General features: G+C 42.8%; 1 protein-coding gene across 2 annotated transcripts in view; it reads left to right on the top strand.

The window, feature by feature from the left end:
- The first annotated feature begins 10521 nt into the window (after nucleotides 1–10521).
- Nucleotides 10522–27002, top strand: part of tmem243b (transmembrane protein 243, mitochondrial b) — a 41258-nt gene continuing 24777 nt past the window's right edge. The window contains exons 1-2 of one of the 2 annotated variants that reach the window (XM_059987399.1): nucleotides 10522–10585; nucleotides 26604–26829. In XM_059987399.1, coding sequence (XP_059843382.1) covers nucleotides 26752–26829 — 78 coding nt within the window. In that variant the 5' untranslated portion in view covers nucleotides 10522–10585; nucleotides 26604–26751. Of the gene's footprint in view, nucleotides 10586–24146; nucleotides 24283–26603; nucleotides 26830–27002 lie in introns of those variants that run through there. The other variant, XM_059987398.1, reaches the window with a different exon arrangement.

Raw genomic sequence — 27002 nt, 5'->3', positions numbered from 1 at the left:
TGTTTTTCTGCTACAGTAGTTATATATCCTATATGTGCCTTGTGCTGCGTGTGACTGTTGGTACTGAGTTGTACACTTTGGCCCCAGATGAATGCTGTTTCATTTGGCTGATTTCATGGGTATGGATGATTGACAATTAAATTAGAACTTGAACTTGACTTAACAGAGCTGTATAACTTTATGAGGGGCATAGATAGAGTGGACAGCCAGAATGTTTCTTTCAAGGCAGCAATGACTAATACCAGAGGACATCCTTTTAAGGTAATTGGAGGAAAGTATAGAAGAGATGTCAGAAGTAGGTTTTTTTTAAACACAGAGAGTGGTGAGTGCTTAGATCACACATCTATGGTCAATCCCAACTAACCGAAGGCCCTGGCAACCCATTCAATCTATGTGTTAAAGCCAATAATAATTGAGAATAACTGTCCAATAGCAAGTGTTGCTCTAGAATCCTTCGTTTGCATCATTACCTGTTTTTATCTGTTTGCTATTAGCTATTGTGTTTTTTCTCTGTGATTGAGGGGGTTGGGGACTGTTACTGTTGCTGTTTTTTTCTGCGGGTGAGAGGGTGTGGGATTGTTGTTGTCGCTGTTTTTTCTGCGGGGGAGGGTTGGGGATTTGATGTCATTGTCTCTGTTTTTCTGCAGGAAGGTGGGGGATTTTGGGGTCCACGAGATTTATTTCTTTTCTTCTTCTTGCCGGGGGGTGGGAGTTAATGTCTTTTTTTTTCATCAGCTTCTATAATCTTTCTGTATTTTGTGGCTATCTGGAGAAGACAAATATCAGAGTTGTATTGTACATGCATACTTAAATGAACCTTTGAACCTTTTTTATCTAATGTTAGAATACATGGTGACCTTGGGTCCCAGGCTTAAACAGAAAGGCTGTACAGAGGAGATTTGGGCTTTCAAAGGCCGTGTTCAGATTCGGGTGACTGATCATGTCTGCACACCAGTGACTCTGTCAGCTTCTCATCCCAACTGTTAACTGACTGAACATCAGCTGTACAAAGGTGATCTAGCTTTTAAAGGTTTGGTTCAGACTGTGTCTGTAAAGTGTCTGCCCTCAGTTTTGTCAACACACCATTTTAACCCTTACCTTGCTGCAACTTCCACATATCCATCCTACCTCAGTACAGCCACACTAATAATGATAAGAGATGGTTAAGCAAACCATTTTAACCCTCACCTTGCTGTAACCTCCACAACTTCACCCCCAACTCTGCCCTTTTTACTCTGGTTTGTCCCTTCTTTCCTGTTCTAATAAAGGGTCTCAATCCGAAATGTTGACTGTCTATTCTACTCCATGGATGCTACCTGAACAGCTGAGCTCCTCCAGCACTTCATGTGTTGCTCCCAGATGACCAGCATCTGCAGTGTCCTGCTCTCAGCTTGAATCAATCTAACTAATTTCCTCTGACCTTTCTCAGTAACAAAGCGTCTTCACCCACAGAACCGCCACTTACTGACTGGATGTATTTTTTTGTTTTTTGCCATATAGCTTACATTATAATAAGGGACTACCTTCTGTTATAGTAACATGTCATTGCATGCGCTATTAGGCACACATTGATTTGTATGTGTGTATCAAGTTCAGACTCTACCAGTAAAGAACCATGAAACTTAGTTCCCGTCTCCAGCATTTTTATTAATAACGTAGTTGTGTAAACAGGCCACATACACAACAAATTGGCGACAGGGATTAAGAACCTACATCCTATCGGAACACGGTGTTTTAGCTGATAACAACACTCTGAGGAGAAAAGAGAGAAGGGAATTGAAAAGGAGCAACACATGCATCTAGACTGGGGGTCGGCAACCTGCGGCTCCCTGTGGCTTTGGGAAATAATTGGTCAGTATTTAATTAAAATGTATTTTATGTTAGTTTGTTAGCTTTTGAAATGTAATTATGGTGATCTTGTACAACCTAAGTGTAGCGACACATTTCCTGCCACATCATAAAACGGCTCACAATTAGCCAGCATTCCGGCTAAGGGAGATAGCCTACGGGGGTTTGTGAGTACGCGTCTTTTGCAGCATCTGCGTCCATGGGGGCTGGGTTGAGGGAAGCTGAAAAGCAAGGCTGTTTAGTTCGAATAAAGCTATCTTTGACTGCAGTTTACTGACACCGCTACAACGTGTTTTTATCGCTGGCTGTCCAGACGGAAGGTGCTGAAACGCTTTGTCGCGTGTCTGGAAGAAGTGAAAACTTTCCTGGGCAGCAAAGGGCTCACCTTTCCTGAGCTGGAACAGCCAGAGTGGCTGGAAAAGCTACACTTCATGGTAGACATGACAGCGCACCTGAACACGCTGAACACAGCTCTTCAGGGGAAAGGACGTACAGCCCTGCACATGTTGGAGGATGTTTTGGCATTCGAGCGCAAGTTGACAGTGCTTGCCAGAGATTTACAGAAAGGCACTTTGTCTCACTTCCCCAATTTGAGAGAGTTCAAACAAGGTCACGACATGATAATTTCGGAGTATTTACATTCTGCAATCATCGCAATGCAAACATCGTTTGGGAAACGCTTCTGTGAGTTCAGAGAGGAAAAAAACACATTATCCTTCCCGGTCACTCCCTTAAGCATCGATCCTTCCCTACTGAATACGACTGCATTGGCAGGTGTGAGTCAACCTGATCTTGAGATGGAACTGGCCGACATAGCCGACAAAGACATATGGGTGTCCAAGTTTAGACGCTTGACAGCAGACCTTGAAGATGTTGCCCGTCAGAAGGCCGTTCTTGCTCAGAAACACAAATGGAGTGATATTGAAAACCTCACAGATGACAGCTTGCGATCCTGTGTAAAGATGAAGGTGACATCATACAGCCCTGATGTGCAGACGCTGTGCGCTGAGGTCCAGGAGCAGAAATCCCATTAACCAAGTATGATAAATATTTTAATTGCCTATTATTTTACTTATATTCATATTTTTTCATTGTTCAGTGAAATAGTCCTTTCATTTTTCAGGATGACAGCTGGCTGACGTTATTTTTGGTTTGCTGCTGGCGGAAAATTTAAGTTCGGCGTTTTTCATAAATACAAGAAGGACTCAAATAGACATTGAATATTTTACTTAAAAGTAACTTTCAACCCAACGTCTTTTTTTCGGAGTTCAAAATGTTTTTGTTGCATGCAGAAATGTAATTTCGTTTTCTCTGCAGGAGTTCATCAATTTCATAAATGCAACACATTATAGTTTGTTTATACATAGCATAAAGGCAAAAAAAACGTTGTATGCAGTGTTATTTCATTTTAAATGTCAAACGGGTTTTGCGGCTCCCAGTGTTTTCTTTTCTGTGGGAAACGGGTCCAAGTGGCTCTTTCAGTGGTAAAGGTTGCTGACCCCTGATCTAGACAGAGTGTGCTTGTGGTGCTAACAAAAAGGACACATGAGTCAAGTGGAATGTGCAGTGACTGCAAGGAGCTAGCTAAAAAGAAAACAAGGAGAAAAAAGGGACTAAATTAACATAACAAAGATGGCGATGATTGGAACCATTACAGCATTTGATAGTAGCTTTGAAAGCTGGGTAACTTACATTGAAAGAGTGGAGTTATATTGTGAGGCTAACGTGTTAATGATGAAAAGAAAGGCAGGGTCTTACTCAGTATTATGGGAGCAAAAACAGAGCTTGTTAACACCTGAAAAGATAGTTGACAAAACGTTGTAGACACTCTTCAACAGCATTTAAACACCAAACCACTGGTCATTGCTGAAAGATTTAAATTTCACAAATGGAATCAGCAAAAATGAAAGCATTTCTGAATATTGTGCTGAATTGCGCAAATTATCAGAACATTGTCAATTTGGAGCTGGTCTATCGGACGCATTGAGGGACAGGTTAGTGTGTGACATGCACTGTGAAACCACACAGAAGAAGCTTCTGTGTGAAAAAGACCTTACATTAGAGAAGGTGCTCAACATTGCAATATCATTGGAAACAGCAGCATGGGATGCTTCAGAGATACCAAAAAAAATCTCTGGAATATACTACAAATAAAATGTCACTGAACAGAAATGAAGGAAAGAAATGTTACCGTTGTGGGAATATGTCACATGACCCTGACGACTATTGGTTTAAAGACAAAGAATGCAGAAACTGGCAAACAGGGTGACATATGTGACATATTCCCACAATGGTAACAGTACAATGCAATAAATAATAATAGGAAAAACCGTGAGTGTGTGTATATAAACAAGGGGTGATTGATAAGTTTGTGGCCTAAGGAGAAGGAGTACATAAAACAATGTACTAATTACAGGAACACACACAAAATGCTGGTGGAACACAGCAGGCCAGGCAGCATCTATAGGGAGAAGCACTGTCGACATTTCAGGCCAAGCTCCCTACAGATGCTGCCTGGCCTGCTGTGTTCCACCAGCCTTTTGTGTGTGTTGCTTGAATTTCCAGCATCTGCAGATTTCCTCGTGTTTACTAACTACAGGAGTTGGGATGTTATGTTAAAATTGTATAAGATGTTGGTGTAACGTTCTCCTTCGCGTGTAACGAAACGCCGAATTAAACGTCGAGATCAACCACAGTCAATAAGAACCAGATCGCAGTAAGATTAACCATTTACTGTTCACTCTTCACATTAACATATGGTGAAAACTGTTGATAAAACAATACAAGATTGATACAGTATTTGTTCCTTCCTTAATATCACATTTCAATTGTAAATACTTGCAAAGGTGACTATAACTACATTACACTAAGGTGCAGTATACAGGGAGAGTTCCATTGACTACTTTAAATACACTTCCATGCAAACTATCCGCAACTCTTTAACTAACGAAAGCATAAACATTATCGACCGTCGTTACTTCTAACAGGATCGGCATTAACATCTTAGTTCAATATATCGATTATCTATTAACTTACAGCGTTGCTCTCACTGTGATTTCTCATGCCTGCAAAACAACTTCTGCTCAGGTGTGCCTCGTGGTGAGCCCCCACCCTCGCGCTAATTTCAAACCGGTACTTTCCCACAAGACGCGGCGAAACCGGATGTGATGTCATCGCATGCCGATATATTTTACATGCAATGAATATACTTTAAACACTTCTAATTCTAACTAGAAAATACTATTGAATGAATTACTAAGCAAAAATATTATAAACTAAATAACTGTCGTAAAGACAGCACAGTTGGTTAGGCTTAATTTGGAGTATTGTGTGGTGTTTTGCTCACAAAAAGATGCACATTAAACTGAAAGAGTGCAGAGAAAATTGAAAAGGATGTTGCCAGGACTTGAGGACCTGAGTTATGGGTAAAGGTTGAATAGGTTAGGATTTTATTTCCTGGAAAGCAGGAAATTTGAAAGAGATATACAAAATTCTGATGGCTATGGATAGGGTAAATGCAACCAGGCTTTTTTCAACTGAGGTTGGGTGAGACTACAACTAGAGGTCATGGGTTAAGGGTGAAAGGTGATATGTTAGCATGAACATGAGTGGAAACTTCTTCACTCAGAGGTGAGTTTGTGAAATGAGCTTCTAGCGCAGGTGGTGGATACGGGGTCGATTTCAACACTTAAGGAATATTTGGAAAGGTACATGGATGGGAGAGGTATGGGCCAGGTGCAGGTCAATAGGACAAGGCAAATTAATAGTTCAGCACAGACTAGGTGGGCCAAAGGACCTGTTTGTATGACTCTAATCCACATTCCTCCTCACAACCAATTGATTTTACCCACTGAAGGTGTATTAACACTTGCCCCAACTTTACCTATTATGTAATTAATTGCAAACATAATACTTATCAACAGATAAAAGAACCACTACTAAGTATGCAACACGAGGAAATCTGCAGATACTGGAAATTCAAGCAACACACACAAAATGCTGGTGGAACACAGCAGGCTAGGCAGCATCTATATGAAGAAGTACAGTTGACGTTTCGGCTGAGACCCTTCATCAGAACTCAGATTTGAACCCCTGGTACTTACTAATAGTAAGTGGGACACCTACAGCGATGTTGATAATCCGATCCTGAAAGAAAGAAAGAAAATTAAAATTTCAGACTATGTTCAATGCAATAAATCTGTACAATGTAAATATTATTTCAAACTGTAGTGTATTGATCAGAAACATCCAAGGATTTTTAAAAATAATTGAAAACCTCTTTTTCTTACTTATTTAAAAACATACAGTAACACAGCATCAGTCGATAAATATAGGACCATAAGATATAGGAAGAGAATTAGGCCATTTAGTCCATCGAGTCCGCTCCACCATTTCATCATGGCTGACTCATTTCTCCTCTCAGTCCCAAAATCCTGCCTCCTCCCCATATCCCTTCATGCCCGAACCAAGAATCTATCAACCTTTGCTTTAAATATACTCAATGACTTGGCTTCCATAGCCACCTATGACAATGAATTACACACATTCATCACTCTCTAGCTAAAGAAATTCCTCATCTCCATTTAAATGGACATCCTACTATTCTGAGGCTGCATCCTCTGATCTTAGATTCCTCCACCACAGGAGGCATCCTCTCCACATTCACTCTATCAAAGCCTTTCACCATTCAAGGAGTTTCAATCAGTGTGGTGAACTATGTGCCTGTCTGGACACGCCCCTGCTGATTGCTCCTGTGGCTCCTCCCACAGGCCCCTGTATAAAGGCGATCTGAGGCCTGACGCTCGGCCTCAGTCTCCAGGACAAAGTATGATAGACACTCACTCCTGGTTCCTTCTTCCAGTCAATAAAAGCCGATATCTCACCTTACATCTCAGTGTGAGTTATTAATGGTGCATCAATCAGGTCACCCTTCATTCTTCTGAATTCCAGTGAATACAGGCCCAGAGCCATCAAACACTCCTCATATGATAAACCTTTCAATCCCAGAATCATTCTCATGAATCTCCTTTGAACCCTCTCCACTATCAGCACATCATTTCTTAGATAAGGGGCCCAAAACTGCTCTCAATACTCCCAAATGAGGCTTCACCAGTGCCTTAACATTAGATCCTTGCTTTTATATTATATTCTAGTCCTCTCAAAATGAATGCTAACATATTTGCCTTCCTCACCACCAATTCAACCTGCAAATTAAGCTTTGGGGAATCCTGCATGAGGGCTCTGCGGATGCTGGAAATCCAGAGCAACACACTCAAAATGCTGGCGGAATTCAGCAGGTCGGGCAACATCTATGGAGAGGAATAAACAGCTGGGCCGAGACTGTTCATCTGTCCTGCTGAAGAATCAGTCGACAGTTAAAGTCACTGATCGAGATCAACCTCAGCATCAAAGGACAATAGCTGCAGTCCTCACCCCTCCTCTCTGGTTCCACTTCTTACCCTTCCAGCTGCTCCTCCTCCTGCCCATCACAACTCCTACTCACCTGGCTCTACCTATCACCTGTCAGCCCCTGCCTCACCCCTCCCACTTAACACTGGCGTCTCCCCTCTACACTCAGTAGCATGATGGGCACCAGAGTTAGGACTTCAATTCCAGTGCGCTCTGTGAGGCTTGTGCATTCTTCCTGTGAACTGTATGACTTTTCCCCAGGTCCAAACACATTTGGGATTGAGACCCTGACCCAGTTCAGTTGTCTTTATAATTGTGTTTGCTCCCCTCAATACCATTTTGGAAACCCAGGGTGTACTTATGTTTGAGGAGTCATGGTAGCCTAGCGGTAGCGTGACGATACGAGGGGTGATTGATCAGTTCGTGGCCTAAGGTAGAAGGAGTCAATTTTAGAAAACCTAGCACATTTATTTTTCAACATAGTCCCCTCCTACATTTACACACTAAGTCCAGCAGTCGTGGAGCATACAGATCTTGGACCTCCAGAGAGTGTCCACAGCAGGGGTGTTTGATAAGTTCATAGCCTAAGGTAGAAGATGAGTTATTAACTTCAAACTTTCTGCATAATCACTCAAAGAGTTGAACTGCATGTGCATGTAATGAGAGCTGTATAACTCATCTCCTTCTACCCTAGGCTACAAATTTATCAATCACCCTCGTGTATATATATATATATATAAATAGTTAAATTAAACAAGTAGTGCAAAAAGGCAAATAAAAAAAAGTAGTGAAGTAGTGTTCATGGGTTCAATGTCCATTCAGAAATCAGATGGCAGAGGGAAGAAGCTGTTCCTGAATCGCTGAGTGAGTGCCTTCAGGCCATCTTCCTGATGGTAGCAATGAGAAGAGGGCATGTCCTGGGTGATGGGAGTCCTTAATGATGGATGCCACCTTTTTTCCAGCATCATTCCTCAAAGATGTCCTGGATACTATGGAGTCACAGGTCATAGAATTATACAGCATAAAAACAGGCCCTTCAGCCCAACTCAACCATACTGACTGTGTTCTGAGGTGAGCTTGTTCCACCTGACTGCTTTTGATCCAGAACACTCTAACCCACTCCTGGTAAACATATACTTACCTGGATGGCTTTTGAATGTTGTGAATCTATTTATTTTGTATTTATTGAGATACAGTACAGAGTAGGCCTGTTCAGTCTCTCGAGCTGTGACGCCCAGCAAACCCCTGATTTAATCTGAGCTTAATCACAGGACAATTTACAGCCTACTAACTGGTATGTCTTTGGACCATGGCAGGAAACTGGAGAAAACCCCACACATTCCACATGGAGGATATACAGAGTTAGAATCATAGAAAACCTACAGCACAATACAGGCCCTTCGGCCCACAAAGCCGTGATGATCATGTCCTTACCTTAGAAATTACCTTGAGTTACACATAGCCCTCTATTTTTCTAAGCTCCATGTACCTATCCAGGAGTCTTTTAAAAGACCCTATCGTATCTGCCTCTGCCACCGTTGCTGGCAGCCCATTTCACACTCTCACCACACTTTGCGTAAAAAAACTTACCCCGACGGCTCCTCGATACCTACTTCCAAGCACCTTAATACTGTGCCCTCTCGTGCTAGCGATTTCAGTCCTGGGGTTAAAGCCTCTGACTATCCATATGATCAATGCCTCTCATTATCTTGTACACCTCTATCAGATCACCTCTCATCCTCCGTCGCTCCAAGGAAAAAAGGCCTAGGTCACTCAACCTATTCTCATAAGGCATGCTCCCCAATCCAGGGTAAATCCCCTCTGCACCCTTTCTAAGGTGTCTATATTCTTCCTGTAGCGAGGTGACCAGAACTGAGCACTTCTTACAGATGACATTGGAATTGAACTGTGAACTCCAACACCCCATGCTGTAAGAGCATCACGTTAACCGCTATGTTATCGTGGCTAATGTGCCCATTTCAACCACTATTTCTGACCACTCTTTCTAAAGGGTAGCTTTATTTGTCACATATAGTGTATCATAACATGCAATGAAAGGCGCCATTTATGTCAATGACCAACACAGTCTGAAGATGTCATCATGCTTCTGGCACAATATATCACGCCCACAACTTACTAATCCTTATGTCTTTGGAACACAAGAAGAACCTAAAGGGGGTTGTATGCCTTCACGAGGAAGACGTACAAAGAATAAATGCAAGTTAGTAATAATAAACCTGATTCTGATTCTCAAGGAATTGGACTTGCAAATACAGATTCATTGACGAGGAGAATCAGAATCAGGTTTATTATCACCAACACATGTCCTGAAAATTGTTATTTTGCAGCATTGATACAGTGCAATACATAAAAAGAAATTACTATAAGTTACAAAAGAGAGCAAAATGGTGAGGTGGACCATTCTGAAATCTGATTTTAGAAAGGAAGAAGTTGTTTCTAAAATGTTCAGTGTGGGTCTTCAGTGTTCTGTACCTCCTCCCTGATGATAACAATGAGAATAGGGCATGTTCCAAGAGAGCAGATTACAGTGTTGCAGTGACAGGCAGACAGTGGGGTGCAAGGACCACAATGAGTTTGACTCAGAAGTCAAGAGTTCATCATCATTATTAGCTGTGTTCTCACCGCTGACCTCAGTCTATTGGATTTTCCTTCATTTCCTTCCTTGGTATAACTGTAAATATTAAACTTGTCTTTTTTTCATTGGGCAGAAGGAAGAACTTCTACGTGTTGTATCCCATGATCCTGTCACCTTTCCAAGAATCCTTGGCCCAAGTAATTTTTGCCTTTATCTTCCCAAGATGCCACAAATAATTGATCAAAGCTAACTGAAGAGGTGTTAACATAGGAGAACAGAAGCTGTATCAGAGGTAGGAATGAGCATAGAGAACTCAGAAATATTCCCACACCCTCAGATATAACTCACATCCCTCTTAGTTTTACCCTCACATCTTCAGACATACCTCACACACCCTTTAAGATATACCTCATACACCCTCAGATATACCCCAAATCCCCTCAAATACACCCCATTTCTCATGATATACCCTCACACTCCCTCAGATATACCCCACATCCTCAGATGTATTCACACACACTCCCAAATATATTGCAGCCCTCCCCTGTACCTTTCTGCCTTCCCTACCACGGGTCCATGGTCAGAGGCGATGCTGGGATCTGCCTGTGCCTTAGGCGAAGGCCGGGCAGTGGCGGGCGCCCTTTCCCTTTAACACCGCCCCTTTAACAGCAGCCGTGACGTCACGACCATTTGTTTTTGGCCGACACGGTGCGGAGAAACGGCGGATGGACGGTGAGTGTGTGAGGGAGCGGGGAGGTGGCGATTCTCGGGACGGGGAGGGTGTCTGAGGCCGGAGGGTTGTGGGAACGGTCCCGCTGGCCTGTTCACCCCCGCCCCCTCCGGTTTACCCCCGGAGAATGAGGGGGAGACGGCCGGGACCAGGGCCTGTGGGTTGGGGGCAGAGATCTCGGGATGGGTCGGGGTGGAGGAGTGGTCCCCGCCCCTGAGCCGCACCTTGCGGCTTGAAACCCCCAGTCCAAGTGCCGATAAGTACCCCACAGCCGCCCGAGGCCGTTTCTTTCGACCACCACCACCCCAGGAGCCTGGGGTCTGCTCCCTGTCGCCAGACTCACTCACCCCCTTTCTGTTTTTACCCACCTCCCAGATCGAGCTTGTTTCACCGTCACTTGTAATCTCTTCACTCCCGTCCACATTCACCTCTAGACCCAAATACAGTATTCCCTTCTGTCCAGAGGGGTATGTCTCCCATCCACCTTCACCTGTAGACCCAAATATTCCCTTCTGTCTAGAGGGGTATCTCCCCCACCGACCTTCACCTGTAGACCCAAATATTCCCCTCCGCCCCAGACAATTATTTCCCCGTCCTCCTTCCATACCTGTCCTCAATCTCCCACAGATCCATGCCCCCTCCTACTCTTATTTCCTCCATTCCCCCCAAACCCCAGACCGGTTTTCCTCTCTTCTGTTTCCCACTCACGCTCTAGATGTCCTTTCCTTCCCCAACCCAGATCCCACCACTAACACCCCCACCCTTCCTCCTTCCCACCTCAAACCCCTAAACCGTTCTTCCCTCCCCTGTTCCACCCCAACCCCCAGCCCATTTGCTGGTTTTACCAGCCATCAAGGACATGTATACTGAAAGGTGCCGGTAAAGGATCAGTAACATCATGAAGGATCCCATCCACCCTGCTCATGGACTGTTTGTCCCACTTCCATCGGGGAGGAGGTGATAGGGCATCCAGGCCAGGACCACCAGACTTACTGCAAAATGGTCACTTTCCGCAAGCAGTAATCCACCCTTCCACACTCCCCACCACCACTGCTTTAATCATTTCCTGTCAGAGACACATTATCGATAGATGCTCCTATGCCTAGCGTCACTTTATGGCCATACAGTCAATGTATATAAGCTATTTTATGTATTTATATTTAATATTTTTTATTATTGTGTTATTTAATTGTTTTTTTGTGCTGCATTGGATCTGCAGTAACAATTACACTACACTTCTCTACACTTGTGTATTGGAAATGACATTAAACAATCCTAAAATCTTCATTTGTTATGTGCCATGTCATATGACGTGGGCGATCATGGTCTTTCCATGACCATGATTGTTCTTGACAATTTTTCTATAGAAGTGGTTTGCCATCTCCTTCTGGGTAGTGTCTTTACAAGACGGGTGAGCCCAGCCATTATCAATATTCTTGAGAGATTGTCTGGCGTCAGTGGTCGCATAACCAGGACGTGTGGTATATACCAGCTGCTCATACAACTATCCTCTGCTCCCATGGCTTCACGTGACGCTGATTTGGGGTCTAAGCAGTTTGCTGCACCTTGCCCAAGGGTGACCCGCTGGCTAGCGGAGGGAAGGTGTGCTGTACACCTCCTTTGGTAGAGATGCATTTCTATTTTGCCACCCAAAATCTTGAAACTTTAAGGAAGAATAATGTTTACTGCAAAAGGTTCAAAGATTTAAAAAGGTTAAATTATTATTTCAGAATTCCAGCAGGTAAGTTGTTTTATCTTTGGTCCTTGGTGCATTTTGAAAAGTCACCTTTTACCACTGAATCTACTTTGGCTGGGTATTGGCCTTGTTCTTCTGTCTCCAGTCTGCTGCTGCTCAGACAGAGGTTGCACTCAAACTGATCTGCCAAGTCAGTCAGCAGTGTTTTTTTAAACCAAGTTTCATGGAAGAGAAGGCGTGTCTGTCAACTCCCCCACTCCACAGGTCAAAGTACGTTGTTAACAGGATTTCTGTTTGTAGCTGTTGTGCTTAAGGGAATTTGTGCACTCTTTGTTTCTCCTGGATTTGTCCTTTCTTTCCCTCTCCACTATTGTTCTTGATGTACCAATAGTGTTACATGTAGACAGAGTTAGCAGTCGAGTGACCCTGAGGAGCTTCACAAAAGCTTTGCACTGATGATTGGAACTGATGTTCAGCTTGATAGGTTGTAAAAGTTAATGATTAGTCTGGGTGAGAGCTTTAATGGAATTTATATTGTTATGCAGATCTGATTCAGATTTATCACATACATTGAAACTTACCATGATAGCGTATATGTTGGTGCGACTCTATTACAGTTCTGGAGTATGGAATTCAATTCCAGCCGTTGCCTGCAAGGAGTTTGTACCTTCTCCCCATGAACTGCATGGGTTTCCTCTGGGTGCTCCAGTTCTCTCCCACAATCCAAAGGTGCTTGGGTTAGTAGGTTGTAAATTGTCCTGTGATTAGGCAAGGGTTAGGTAGGTGGGTTTTCTGGGTGGTGCAGCTCAGAAGGCCGGAAGGGCCTGTTCCACGTTCTATAACTAAATAAATAAAAGTAGAGATGGTGAAATGTATGATTTGCATTAACCACCACAACCGGTTGGGTGAGGCTAGAGCTGGAGGTTATGGGTTAAGGGTGAAAGGTGTTCAAGGGGAACCTGAGGGAGGAATTCTTCACTTAGAAGGAGGTGAGAGTGTGGAATGAATTGCCAGAGCCAGTGGTGGATGTGGGTTTGAGTAAAACATTAAGAGGTGGGCAAATGAATGGGAGGGCTATGGTCTGGGTGCAGGTCAGTGGAATGAGTCAGATGAACAGTTCAGCATGGACTAGATGGGGTGAAGGGCCTGTTTCAGTGCTGTGGTGTTCTATGACTTATCACCCAAGGATGTGCTGGGGGCAGTCTACAAGTGTCTTTACACGTTTTGACACCAAAATAGCAGGCCCACAGAGTTCAGCAGAACAACAGCGACGAAACAAAACAACAACCACAAGCCCCTTTCCCCACTCCCCATTCCCCCTCTCATCTACTCACACACAGAGGCCTCCAAGCCATGGATATGTCTCTAGTCCCTGGCTCTAGACTGTCAGACATTGGGCCTGTGACCTCCAGTTCCCGGGCCAAATTCTCAGGCATTGGGCCTCTGACCTCCAGGTGCTCCCAAACACACAGTCAAGGTGGTAGAGGCAGATACATTCCAGACATTTAAGTTTCAGTTTGTCTACTGACTACATTTTTACAACCAAAGCAATGTTCTTTCAGACCTTGGTGCACCCACAGAACCTATATCACACACAGCACATGAACCAATATTATACTGTGGTAAACTGTAGCACATGTGAACAGTAAACAGCTCGCTGTTTTGGTGACGAAACATTGGTGGTGGGAGGGTATTCATTCATCTCATCCTGAGGGAAGAGACTCTTAGGCACACGGATGAAAGAAAAATGGAGGACTATGCGTGGAGGAAGCTTTAGATTATATTTTTAAGTTAAAAAATCGGCACAAAGTTGTGGACCAAAGGGCCTGTACTATGTTGTGCTGTTCAGTGTCCTGTGATTGAAGATTAATTTTCTGACTGGAAGTCTGTGACTAATGGAGTGCCCCAGCGTCAGAATTGGGACTCCTATTCATTTGGGTGGCAGGGTGGAAATGTGTCTCCACCAAATGAGGTGTCAGGCGCTCCTTCCCTCCACTAGTCTACAGGTCACCCTTGGGCGAGGTGTGGCACCGGCTGAGCACTCTTTCTCTCCCCCCCCCCCCCCCCCCCAAAATCAGGGTCACGTGAAGCCATGGGAGCAGCTGGTGCAAATCGTAAATTCTGGTCATGCACTAAAGTGTTACTTCAAAGGAGATGTATGGGGCAACTCCCCCCCCCCCCCCCCCCGAGTGGTGGATGTCTGGAATGAACTGACGGGGGTGGTGGTAGTGGAAGCAGATATGACAAAGTGACAAAGGAACTTAATGAGTGATTAGACAGATGCATGAATATGCAGGGAATGGAGAGATATGTGTTATTGTGGGCTCCTGTGCTGTACTGATATGTTGTAAGTATGAGCTGTGAATGCCAAGTCATTGGTTCAATTTAGTATTACAGTATGCAACCTACACAAGCAGACAGGGTGGTGAAGGTGGCATTTGGCATGCTGGCCTTCATCAGTCAGGGTGTTGAGTTCAGGAGTTGGAACATTATGTTGCAGTTATATAAGTGGTTGGTGAGTATTGTGTAGAGTATCCATCACCCTGTCATAGGAGAGGATGCTGTCTGGCCAGAGAGTCTGAGTTACAGGGAGAGGTTGGTCACTTTGGATCTTTATTCCTAGGAGTCTGGAAGAATAAGAAGTGACCTCAGAGAGTTTATAAAATCATGAGGGCTATGGATAAGGTGGGAGGTCATATTCTTTTCCCTAGGGTCCAAAGCTACAGAGCACGGATACAAGCTAAGAGTGAAGAGATTTATAAGAGGCTTGAGAGGTGACTTCCTTACCCAGAGAGTGATGAGTCCCCATAATGAACTGCCAGAGGAAGTGGTTGAGATGGGTACAGTTGTATTTGGATAGGTACATGGAGGGGATGAGCTTGGAGGGTTATGGGTTGAATGCAGGTACTGGGACTAGCAGAGGGGATGCTATGGTCAGGATGGATCAGTTGGGCTGAAGGGCCTGTTTCTGTACTGTGTAGCTCTGACTCTGTTATGTTATATAAGCTTTTACAATTATTTTATGTGTAGATAATAAGGTGGATGGTAACAGTCTCTTTTCCAGGGCAGGGGTGTCTAAAGCCAGGGAAGCACAGGTTTAGGGTGAGATTTAAATGGGACCTGAGGGACAGCCTTTTCACACACAGGGTGGTGAATTTATGGAATAAGCTGCAGGGAGAAGTGGCTGAGGTAAATACAATGGTGTCAATGTAGAAGCACTTGGATAGGTGCCTGGAGGCATACGGGACAAACCCAGGAAATTGGGACTTTCTGGGTGGGCATGTACTGGTTGGATCAAAAGGCCTGTATCTGTGCTGTATTGCTGTATGACTTTATGATGATTGCACTAAACCAGGGGTTCACAACCTTTTTATGCCATGGACCAACACCAAGGGGTCCATGGACTCCAGGCTGAGAACCCCTTCTCTAAACTGATGAGGACATTGCATTAAGTAGTTCCAGTTGTGTTATCTTACCAAGAGGATCTAAAATAACCTGAGAATATTTTGGCAGTGAGGATGTCTGAGCAGGAGTGTATTTCATTGCGAAGTGTCTTGGCCACTTTTCTAAAAACGTTTCTTAATTGGTAGTAACTCACGAAGCTCTGGAGGAGCTCAGAGTGTCAGGCAGCATCTGTGGAAAGAAATGGGCACTAGATGTATCTCATCCAGATGAGATGAGGACATGCACTCTTCTCATTGCTACAATCAGGGAGGAGGTACAGGACCCTGAAAACGCACACTCCGTGTTTCAGGAGCAGCTTCTTTCCCTTTGTCATTTGATTTATGAATGGATATTGAGCCCATCAACACTACTTCACTACTTTTTTGAAATTTTTATTTTTGCATTACTTAATTAATCTAACTTTGATATGTTTTGCTTCAGATTTCAGTGTCTGACATCTCTTGTATCTCCTAAATGATAATGTTACCCCCAAATCCTGTAAAGCCATTTACTTTGGATTTAAAAGCACCCCGTGATGTCCTTTTAAAATATTGGAATGCTTAAAATGGTGGAGGTCCATGAATGTTGCACCTAAAATTGTCATGGAGACATGAGAGTGCAGATGCTGGAATCTGATGCAACGTATAGTCTGCTGGTGGAACTCTGGGTTGAGCAGCATCTGTGGGTTTGGGGGGAGGGGGAGTAAATAATGATGTTTAGGATTGAGACCCTGATCTAGTGCAAGTTTTGTCTTTTAATTGTGCTCACTCCCCTCAACACCATTTCAAAACTCTGGATGTACTTGTGTTTGAGGTGCCATGGTAGTGTGACAATATTACAGCTTCGGGTGTTGGAGTCCAATTCCAGCATCTTCTGTAAGAAAGTTTGTAGGTTCTTCCTTCGTACGTATAGGTTTCCTCCTGGTGCTCCGGTTTCCTCCCACAATCCAAAGGCATACCAGTTAGCTGGTTAATAGGTCATTGTTAATTGTTCTGTGATTAGTCTAGAGTTAAATAGGTGTGTTGCTGGGCAGCACAGCTCATTGAGTTGGAAGGGCGTGTTCAGCTCTGTATCTCAAAATAAAAAAAATTCTAGTGATGCTGAACCCTGACTCGAACCTGTGAAGCTGCAATGTCCCTCTTAATCTGCACAGCTAAATGCAAGCTACAAGTTAAAAGCCTATTCAGTCTGTGCCAAATCATTAATCTGTCTAGTTCCATTGACCTGCACCCAGGCCATTGTTCTCAGTTCCCCTCCCATCCATGTACCTGTCCTAATTTCTACTAAATATTGAAATAGAACAATATTGTGCTGGTAGCTCGTTCCACACTCTTGCCACCCTCTAATCACAGGCCTCCTTTCAGCGAAGCAACCATCTACAATCACTCTTTGGCCTCTTCCATGAAGCCAATGTCCAATCCAATTTACTACCTCATCTTGAATGCCAAGGAACTGAACCTTCTTAACCAACCTCCCATGTGGGTTCTTGTCAAAGGCCTTACTAAAATCCATGCAAACAACGTCCACTGCCTTGCCTTCATCAACATACCAGGTAACTTCCTCAAAAAAAAACTCAATAAAATTGGTTTGAAATGGCCTACCAGACATAAAGCCATGTTGACTATCCCTAATCAGTCCCTGTCTAACCAAATGTTTATATATCTGGTCCCTTAGAATAACTTTCAATAACTTTATCAGTAATGAAGTCAGGCTCACAGGCATATAATTTCCTGGTTTAGTTTTAGAGCTTTTCTTGAACAACAGAACATCATTAGCTACCTCATCTGTTGCTAATGATGTTTTAAATATTTCTGCTAGGGCCTTTGCAAGTTCTGTACTTGCCTCCCAAAGGGTCTGAGGGAACACCTTGTTGAGCCCTGGGAATTTATGCGCCCTAATTTGTCTCAACACAGCAAACAAGACCTCTGTAATCTGCATAGGGTCTATTACCTCAGTGCTGCTTTGCCTCACTTCTTTAGATTCTGTGTCCATTTCCTGAGTAAATACATATGCAAAAAAAAATCCATTTAAGATCTCCTCCATCTCTTTCCACTCCATGAATAGATTATCACTCCTATCTTTCAGAGGACCAAATTTGACCGTTGCTATCCTTTTGCTCTTGATATATCTGTAGAATTCCTTCAGATTCCCCTTCACCTTGTCTGCTAGGGCAAGCCCATGCCTTTTAGCCCTCCTAATTTCCTTCTTAAGTGTTCTCTTGTATTTCTTGTACTCAAGAACCTAGTGTGTTCCAATCTGCCTGTATCTGCAATGTATCTCCTTTTTTTCTTATCCAGGACCTCAATATCTCTCAAACTAAGGTCTATATATTTATTTATTTTGTCACCAATAATTTAATCCTCGCCTAATCATAGAACAATTTACAATGACCAATTAACCTATGAATTGGTACATCATTCGACTGTGGGAGGAAACCGGAGCACCCAGAAGAAACTCACATGGTCACGTGGAGAATATACAAACTCTTCACAGGCAGTGGCGGGAATTGAACCCGGCTTGTTGGTACTGTAAAGTGATCTGCTAACCACTATGCTGCTGTGTTCTCTAAATCTATTATCCTTGCCTTTTATTCTGATGGAAACATACAAACTTGGTACTCCCAAAATTTCACTTCTGAAGGCCTTCCACTTACCAAGTGCACCTTTGTCAGGAAACAGCCTGTCCCAATCCACACTTGCCAGATCCTTTCTGATACCACTAAAGATGGCCTTTCTCTAATTTAGAAACTCAACCCAAGAACCAGACCTATCCTTTTCCACAATTACCTTGAAACTAATGGTATTTTGATTACTAGATCTCAGCCTTCATAGATTAAAGTATTGAGTACAGAATTTGAGATGTTATGTTGATGTTGGTGAGGCCTAATCTGGAGTATTGTGTGCAGTTTGGGTCACCTATCTGTAGGAAAGATGTAAATATGATTGAAAGGGTACAGTGAAGATTTACAAGGATGTTATTGGATGTGGAGGACCTGAATTATGAGGAAAGATTGAATAGGTTAGAACTTTATTCCCTGGAATGTAGAAGATTGAGGGGAGATGTGATAAGAGGTATACAAAATTATGAGGGGTACAGAACAATAGAACATTACAGCACAGAAACAGACCTTTTGGCCCTTCTTGGCTGTGCTGAACCATTTTTCTGCCTAGTCCCACTGACCTGCATCTAAGACCATATCCCTCCATACCCTTCTCATCCAAGTTTTTCTTAAATGTTAAAAGTGAGCCTGCATTCACTACTTCAACTAGCTGCTCATTCCACACTCCCACTACTCTGTGTGAAGAAGCTCCCCCTAATGTTCCCTCTAAACTTTTCCCTTTTCACCCTTAACCCATGCCCTCTGGTTTTTTTCTCCCCTAGCCTCAGTGGAAAAAGTCTGCTTGCATTCACTGTATCTATACCCATCATAATTTTATACACCTCTATCAAATCACCCCTCATTCTTCTATGCTCTAGGGAATAAAGTCCTAACCTATTCAACCTTTCTCTGTAACTCAGTTTCTCAAGTCCCGGTAACATCTTTGTAAACCACCTCTGCACCCTTTCAACCTTATTAACATCCTTCCTGTAATTAGGTGACCAAAACTGCACACAATACTCCAAATTCGGCCTCACCAATGTCTTATACAACCTCACCATAACATTCCAACTCTTATACTCAATACTTTGATTTATTAAGGCCAATGTGCCCAAAGCTCTCTTTACTACCCGATCTACCTGTGATGCCACTTTTAGGGAATTATTTATCTGTTAGATCCCTCTGTTCTACTGCACTCCTCAGTGTCCTGCCATTTACCTTGTATGTTCTACTTTGGTATAGATAGGGTAAATGCAAACAGGCTTTTTCCACTGAGGTTGGGTGAGACTACAATAGAGGTCATAGATTAAGGGTGAAAGATGAAATGTTTCAAGGGAACCTGAGGGGGAACTTCACTCCGAAGTTAGTGAAAGTGTGGAATGAGCTGCCAGCTCAAGTGATGGATGCAATTTCAATTTCAACATTTCAGAGAAGTTTGGATAGATACATGGGTGGGGAGGAGTGTGAAGGACTATTGTCTGAGTGCAAGGTGATGGGATTAGTTAGTTTAAATGGTTTGGCAAGGGCTGGCCCAAGGGCCTGTTTCTGTCCTGTAGTTTCTATAACTATATGCAAAGTGTTCCCCTACGTAAACTTTTGTCACCTGCCCTGCCTTATTCCCTAAACTGAGATTAGTATCACACTCTCTCTGGGTCTTCTAATTAAAGAAACCTTCCTGAACACATTTGACAAATTCTTTTCCATCTAGCCCTTTTACAGTATTAGAGTCCCAGACAATACTTTGGAAAGTTAAAATCACCTACTGTCACACCCTAGTGTTCCTTGCAACAGTCTGTGATCTCTACACATTTGTTCCTCTTTATCCAACGGACTGTTGGGTGGTCTATAATACAGCCCCATTAATATGGTCATACCTTCCTTATTCCTCAGTTCCTCCCATAAAGCCTCACTAGAGAAGCTGTCTAGTCTGTCCTGACTGAGCACTACCGTGACATTTCCCTAACAGGTAATGTCTCCCCTTTCCTTTTAATCCCTCCTACTCTATCATATCTAAAATCCCAGAACACTGAGCTGGCAGTCCTGCCCCTCCTGCAACTAAGTCTCACCAATGACTTCAGTGTCATAATTTCACATGTTGAACCATGCCCAAAGCTCATCTGCCTTTCCTACAATACTTCTTGCATTGAAATGTACGTAGCTCAGAACATTACTCCCATCATGCCCTTTTTATTCCTGACTTTGTTGGCTTAACAACATTTTGTTAATCTTCCCCCCCCTCCCCCCTGAGCCACAGAGCCAGACTCAGTGACAGAGTTTCCTCTGCTAGGTTGTCAACCCCCTTTCCCCCAACAATATCCAAAGCGGTATACCTGTTGTTGAGTGGCACGGCTTCAACAACTGGTATTACCTGGAATAACAGTATATTTTATGTATTGAGCTGTACTGCTACTGCAGAACAACAAATTTCACAACATATGTCAGAGATAATAAACCTGATTCTTTTTCTCAAAATTCCTTCCATGTTCCTTCATAAACACAGTTCTTGAAGCATACTCCCCATACTCCTTGATTCTGCTCCAAAACACACGATGTTGCCAGGACTCAGGGACTGAGTTCTAGAGAGAAATTGTGCAGACAAAGACAGTATAAATGGATTAGATGGGCTGAAATGCCTGTTTCTGTGCTGTGCTTCTCTGTGACTCTAAAGCATGATGAACGTGTTGGATGAGCTGTAGAGGAAATGATTGAAGCAGGTACAACAACAATTTTTATAAGACTATTGGACAGGTGCTTGGAAAACATTTCGAAGTGTATGGGCCTGACATGGCCAAGTCGGACTATCTAGGATGGGACAACTAGCTAGGTTGGGCCAAAGGGCCCTTTTCCCTGCTGTATGCTCTGACGCTAAAATTTCTAGCTTGTGTTGCAGAATAATTTTCTCAGCCATCTGAATGCCCCTGGATCATTCACTTGGCCTTGTTTGTGCCACCTGCTTTCTTTTAGACTTCCTGCGTTTTTATATAGAAAACCACAAACAGAAAAAAAACACACAAGAGGGACTTTTAAAAAAAAAAGCAGAAGTTATTTTGATCTGCAAGTCTTTTAGATATGGGCTTCGTTCGGGCTGCAGCTTGCATTCATCCTGTGTTCGTTCATCTACACATCTGAGGGCTGGTTTCTGTTTCTTCCTCTTGACTGAAACCTGGCCCCTCTTTCTAACTTCCAACCTGAGTTCCCACAGTGAAAGCCATTAGGTCATTTGTCTCATCAAGCCTGTCCTGCTATTCTATCATGGCTGATTTATTATCCCTCTCAACCTCATTCTCCTGCCTTCTCTCCATACTTTTTGACTTCCAGACTAATGAAGAATCTATCAATCTGTGCCTTAAATACACCCAATGACTTGATTTCCTCAGCCACCTGTGGCAATGAATTCCATAGATTCTCATCTACATGGAGCGCTGTCGCAGGAAAGCAGCATCCATCATCGGGGACCCTCACCATCCAAGTCATTCTTTCTTTTTGCTGCTCCCATTAGGCAGGAAGTACAGGAGCCTCAGATTCAGGAACAATTATTACCTCTTAACTGTCAGGCTCTTCAGTGGGGATAACTTCACTTGCTCTGTCATCGAACTGTTCCCACAACCTTAGGACTCACTTTCAAGGGCTTTCATCTCATAGTTATTGAAAAGTACAGCTCAGAACAGACCTTTCAGCCATCTAGTCCATACTGAGCTGTTTAAGCTGCCTGGTCCCATCGATCTGCATCCAGACCATAGCCCTCCATACCCCTGCCATCCATATACTTATCCAAGCTTCTCTTAAATGTAGAAGTCAAGCTTGCTTGCACCACTTGTGCTGGCAGCTCATTCCACACTCTCATGACTGTCTGTCTATGTGGAGAAATTTCCCCTTAACATTTTCACCTTTCACTCTTAACCCATGACCCCAGTTGTAGTCCCACCCAACCTCATCTTCTCAATATTAATTGTTTATTTATTATTATTATTATTATTTGTGTTTGGACAGTTTGTTGTATTTTACAGTCTGGTTGTTTGTCCTGTTGGATGCGGTCTTTCATTGATTCTACTGAGTTTCTTATATTTACTATGAATGCCCATAAGAAAACGAATCTCGGTTTTATTTGATGACATGTATGAATTTATTATCAAAGTACATACGTGTCATCAAATAAAACCGAGATTCATTTAATTTCAAAGTTAATTTATTATCAAAGTAAACTTTGAACTTTAATTTTAAATCAAATATGCATTATTGGTTTAAACCACACACTATTAATTTGCTCTGTCAGCACCTCTGTAACGCTACTTCCGACCATGATGGCTAGAATCTGGTACATGCTATGCTTGTGCGGTCAAGCTGATAGAATTGTAAACCACGCATATGGGAAAACAAATTTAGGCCATTGTACCGAAAAAGGGTTTCTCACCTAAACATTGAGAGGCAGCTAGACAGAGTTGGAGCGATATACAGACCATGTGCAGGCAGATGCAATTAGCTTATCAGAATCAGACTTTAATCGCCAAGTACCTGTGCACATACAAGGAATTTACTTCCGGCAGATGTTGTCTCTCTGCTCATAACAATAATAATGATAAATATAAATGAAAATATAGATTATACATACAGGTAGTGCGATCCAAGTAATAGTTAGCCGACAGTTAACCTGCAGTTAACTGTTCAGCAAAGTGACCGCAGTAGGGAAAAAACTTCTCCAGTGCCTATTAGTCTTAGTCTGGAGGGATCTGAAGCACCTACCAGATGGAAGCAGTTCCAACAGTCTGTGCGCAGGATGGAAGGAGTCCTTTATGATGTTCTCTGCCCTCTTCTTCAACCTGGTAGAGTACAGGTCCACAATATAGGGCAGGGAGGCTCCAATGATGCGCTCGGCAGTCCTCACTGTGCGCTGTAGTCTGGTTCTATCCTGCTTGGTGGTGGCTCCAAACCACACAGTGATGGAGGTGCACAGGACAGACTCAATGACTGCAGTATAGAACTGCAGCAGCAATTCCTGAGGCAGACCATATTTCCTCAAGAGCCGCAGGAAGTCCATCCGCTGCTGGGCCTTCTTCAGGATGGAGCTGATGTTCTGCTCCCACTTCAGATCCTGAGAGATGGTGGTTCCCAGGAACCTGAAGTTCTCCACGGTGGACACAGGGCTGCTGAGGACTGTGAGGGGGGACATAACAGGGGGATGTCTCCTGAAATCCACTATCATCTCCTTTGTCTTGAGTGTGTTCAGCTCTAGATTGTTCCGACTGCACCAGAGCGTCATTGACTTTGTGACATTGTGGTTGGCACAGTTGTTCTCACTATTTGTTTTTTGCACAGTTTGTCTTTTGCACATTGGTTGCTTGTTAGTCTGTGTGTAGTTTTTCATTGATTTCATTGTATTTCTTTGTTCTGTGAACGTCTGCAAGAAAATGAATTTCAGTAAATGGTGACACACAGTATGTACTTTGATAATACACTTACTTTAAACTTTGATAGATGTGATGGGCCAAATGGCCTGTTCCTCTGCTGTACTGTTTTATGTAATAACTAGGATAATTTGGCACCCACTCCACTAATGTTGCTTCTAACTAGGTAGATAAATTCTACAATGCAACTAAAATATCAGAACACAAAACCAAATCTTGAGTTTCTGAGTGGTTGAGTCTTCCATTGAACATGTGTGAAGGTTCCTCCCTTTTGTTATCCCATCCCAGTTTATTCCAACTTTCAAGCCATAATTTATCCCCAAATTCCGCAATGAGATTGATCAAAAAGGGAATCTATATTCCTTCCCATCACTTGCCCTTTCCTTAACCTGAATCTCCCATTCTGTCTTCATTCTAACCAGGCAAGCACATTGGTTTTATTTGCATAGTCTACAGGAACGAAGAATCAGAAGCCAACTGAATACTTAAACTATTAGAAGAAATGCATCTTTTGAAATGGCTGAGCAACATACACATAATGCTGGATGGTCACAGCAGGTCAGACATTATCTATAGAGTGGAATTAACAGTTAACGTTTTAGGGCCGAAACCCTACATCAGGTTTGTGATATGGTTGGGTTGTTCTCAGATCTTGGCACTCGATTTTCAAATGTTTCTCACCATATGAGGGGATGTCATCAGTGCACTGTTCATTTGTGGTGTGTAATCTGCATGGTTGGCCTTTATATACTTATCAATCAGCTGATTGGGTGTCCCTACGGAAACTCAGTTGTTTACAGAAATGTTGAGGAAAACAATGCTTCTGGATATTGCATGTCACATTTTTACTTGCACCATGACTTTCATTGATGCCCAGTTGAATTTGTGCCCTTCTGGATCTTTTTGGGTGGAGACTCTGGAGAGTTGGATATGCTTCTTCATAGCCAATTGATGTTCATGGTTCCTTGTGGATAGTTTTCTCCTGATCTGGCTGACTTAACATTTGCTTCAGTCCCCATGTTGGACTTTGTAGACCACATTGTTTTGTCCAATTTGATACGATTTAGCTAAATGATAAAGAAGAGAGGGGTTTAAAGCGAGTTCTCTGGAAGATCGCGATAATGTGGGCAATAGTCTGTCTTCACTACAGCTATTTGTAGCCTTGTTATTTCTGTCTGAACAGTCATTACACACCCTCCAGATTGGATGATTTTCATATGAAGAAATAACCATGTTCAAGGCCAAACTGCGTGGTCAAACATTTGACTATCTGAAATATGCAAAGATACACAAACAACCTCCCATCTCACAGACATGAAGAGTTTATTCAAAGCCCTAGTTTTTTTCAGATCTACTTTCCAGAGTCAGTCTCTACAACCTTCATCAGAAAATTCCAGTCAAGGGTCGATGCAGGTTGAAGGAGCAGCACCTCATCTTCTGTTTTTGTAGTGTTCAACCTGACTGCATCAACATCAATTTCTCTAACTTGCAGAAACCAATTCTCTTTGTTGTCCCTCATTCTTGTGGGCCTGCTCCTCCTACCCTCACAACCTGCCCATCACCTCCCTATGATTTCCCGCCTCCTTTGATGGTCTAACAGATACCTTATTAAGCACTCTATCTCTTCCACCTATCCACTGCCACCTTCTTGCATCATTCCCTTCACCACTCCCCCACCCACCCACTGTGCCCCCTCACCTGGTCTCACCTATCACCTTCCAGCTTGCACTTCTCTCTCTCCCCCACCTTCTTATGTTAACTTCTGCCCCCATCCTTATCGGCCCTGATGAAAGGTCTCAGTTCAAAACATTGACAGTACATATCTCTTCTTAGATGCTGCCTGACTTGCTGAGTTCCTCCAGCATTTTGTGTGTGCCTTTACAACAAAAATATTAATTCTGCCTGACCCATTGAGTTCCTCCAACATTTTGTGTATGGCTATTAACTGGAAATGTTAATTCTGCCTGGCCTGCCAGGTGCTTCCAAGATTCCTTGCTTTTATTTCAGATTTCCATTAGCTGCAATATTTTGCTTTTGTATATCCCAACCTATGAGCAGTCTGTGGCCAATTTTAGAAATCCAGGAATCTGTCAATTAGCTTCATGTACCTCCCTCTTCCAGTACACATTGATAGACCTTTAGAAACCAGCCTTGGATTTACAATTAACCACCATGGTTTGTGCAGGATTTTCCCACATTTCTTCTGAATTCATGTGAAGGGTTTTCCCCAAATTCACTCCAGGAAAGTCTCTTCTCCCAGATTCTCTGAACTTAACATACTTGAAAACTGTGTTCAAGTTAATCTTTCAAACTTTTAAATTTTAAAGATTAAAGAGATTAGCTTTATTTGTCACACCTACATCAAAGTGTATCGTAAATACATCAATTACGTAACTCAAATAATCACACATTACAATAGTGGTGTGTAGAAGAGCATCTCTGAATGCACAACATGTCAAACTTTGAGGTGGATGGGCTGCACCGCACGGAGTTCCACACCTCTGGCCACTTTATTAGCTACACTCCTGCACCTAATAAAGTGGCCATTGAGTGTATAAGTTAATGCGATGTTGTTGTTCTTGATTTTCAGTAATAGCGGAAATAAAATTCAATGTATAATTCTTTGACAATATGCTTGTTCTAGAACAGGTATTGAGAAGGAAATCAGATAATTGATCTTTATTTGTCTACTGTTCTTAATGAAGAATTTTTTTCCTTATTTATGAGCTTGATGATTAGATAATATGATTTATTTTGGTTGCTGTAGTGGTGTATACTCTTGGGAGACAGTCCATTCATCAGCGTTTCTTGCGAGAAGTGAAGCAAATTGGCAGCAGTAGGGTGGATTCATTCTGACTGTCTTGTTGTTCGCATTTCAGAGTCGTTCACCATGAAAGCGAAGAGGAAATATCTCCACTGAAGTGCTTTTCCTCAGAAGTGAATAGATTTACCACAATGTGGTCGGGATAACTTACAGAGAGCTTGCAAGATTTTGCTCTGCATGAAAGTGTATTGTGTAAAGTTGCAATGGATGAATATGCCACACGGACATACGGCACAAGTGGACAAGACAACAGGCCCTTATTTGGGGAGACGTCGGCAAGGGTAAGGGCTTATAAAAGGCACTAATTAATTGTGAGTTCTGATCTCTTAACTCCAGAGCTCAATTTGAGCATAGGCCAATTTTAAATTTAGTTTCAGCTGAGTCACTGAAGCTCAGAGAAAATCATTTATTTCTACCTTGTATTTAAGTGCGTGTCTTAAGTCTGGATTGAAAT

The sequence above is a fragment of the Hypanus sabinus genome, chromosome 13, assembly GCF_030144855.1.
Source record: "Hypanus sabinus isolate sHypSab1 chromosome 13, sHypSab1.hap1, whole genome shotgun sequence".
NCBI classification, from domain to species: Eukaryota; Metazoa; Chordata; class Chondrichthyes; order Myliobatiformes; family Dasyatidae; genus Hypanus; species Hypanus sabinus.
The sequence above is the reverse complement of the archived record's forward strand: the minus strand, read 5'-3'. Positions and strand labels throughout refer to the sequence as shown.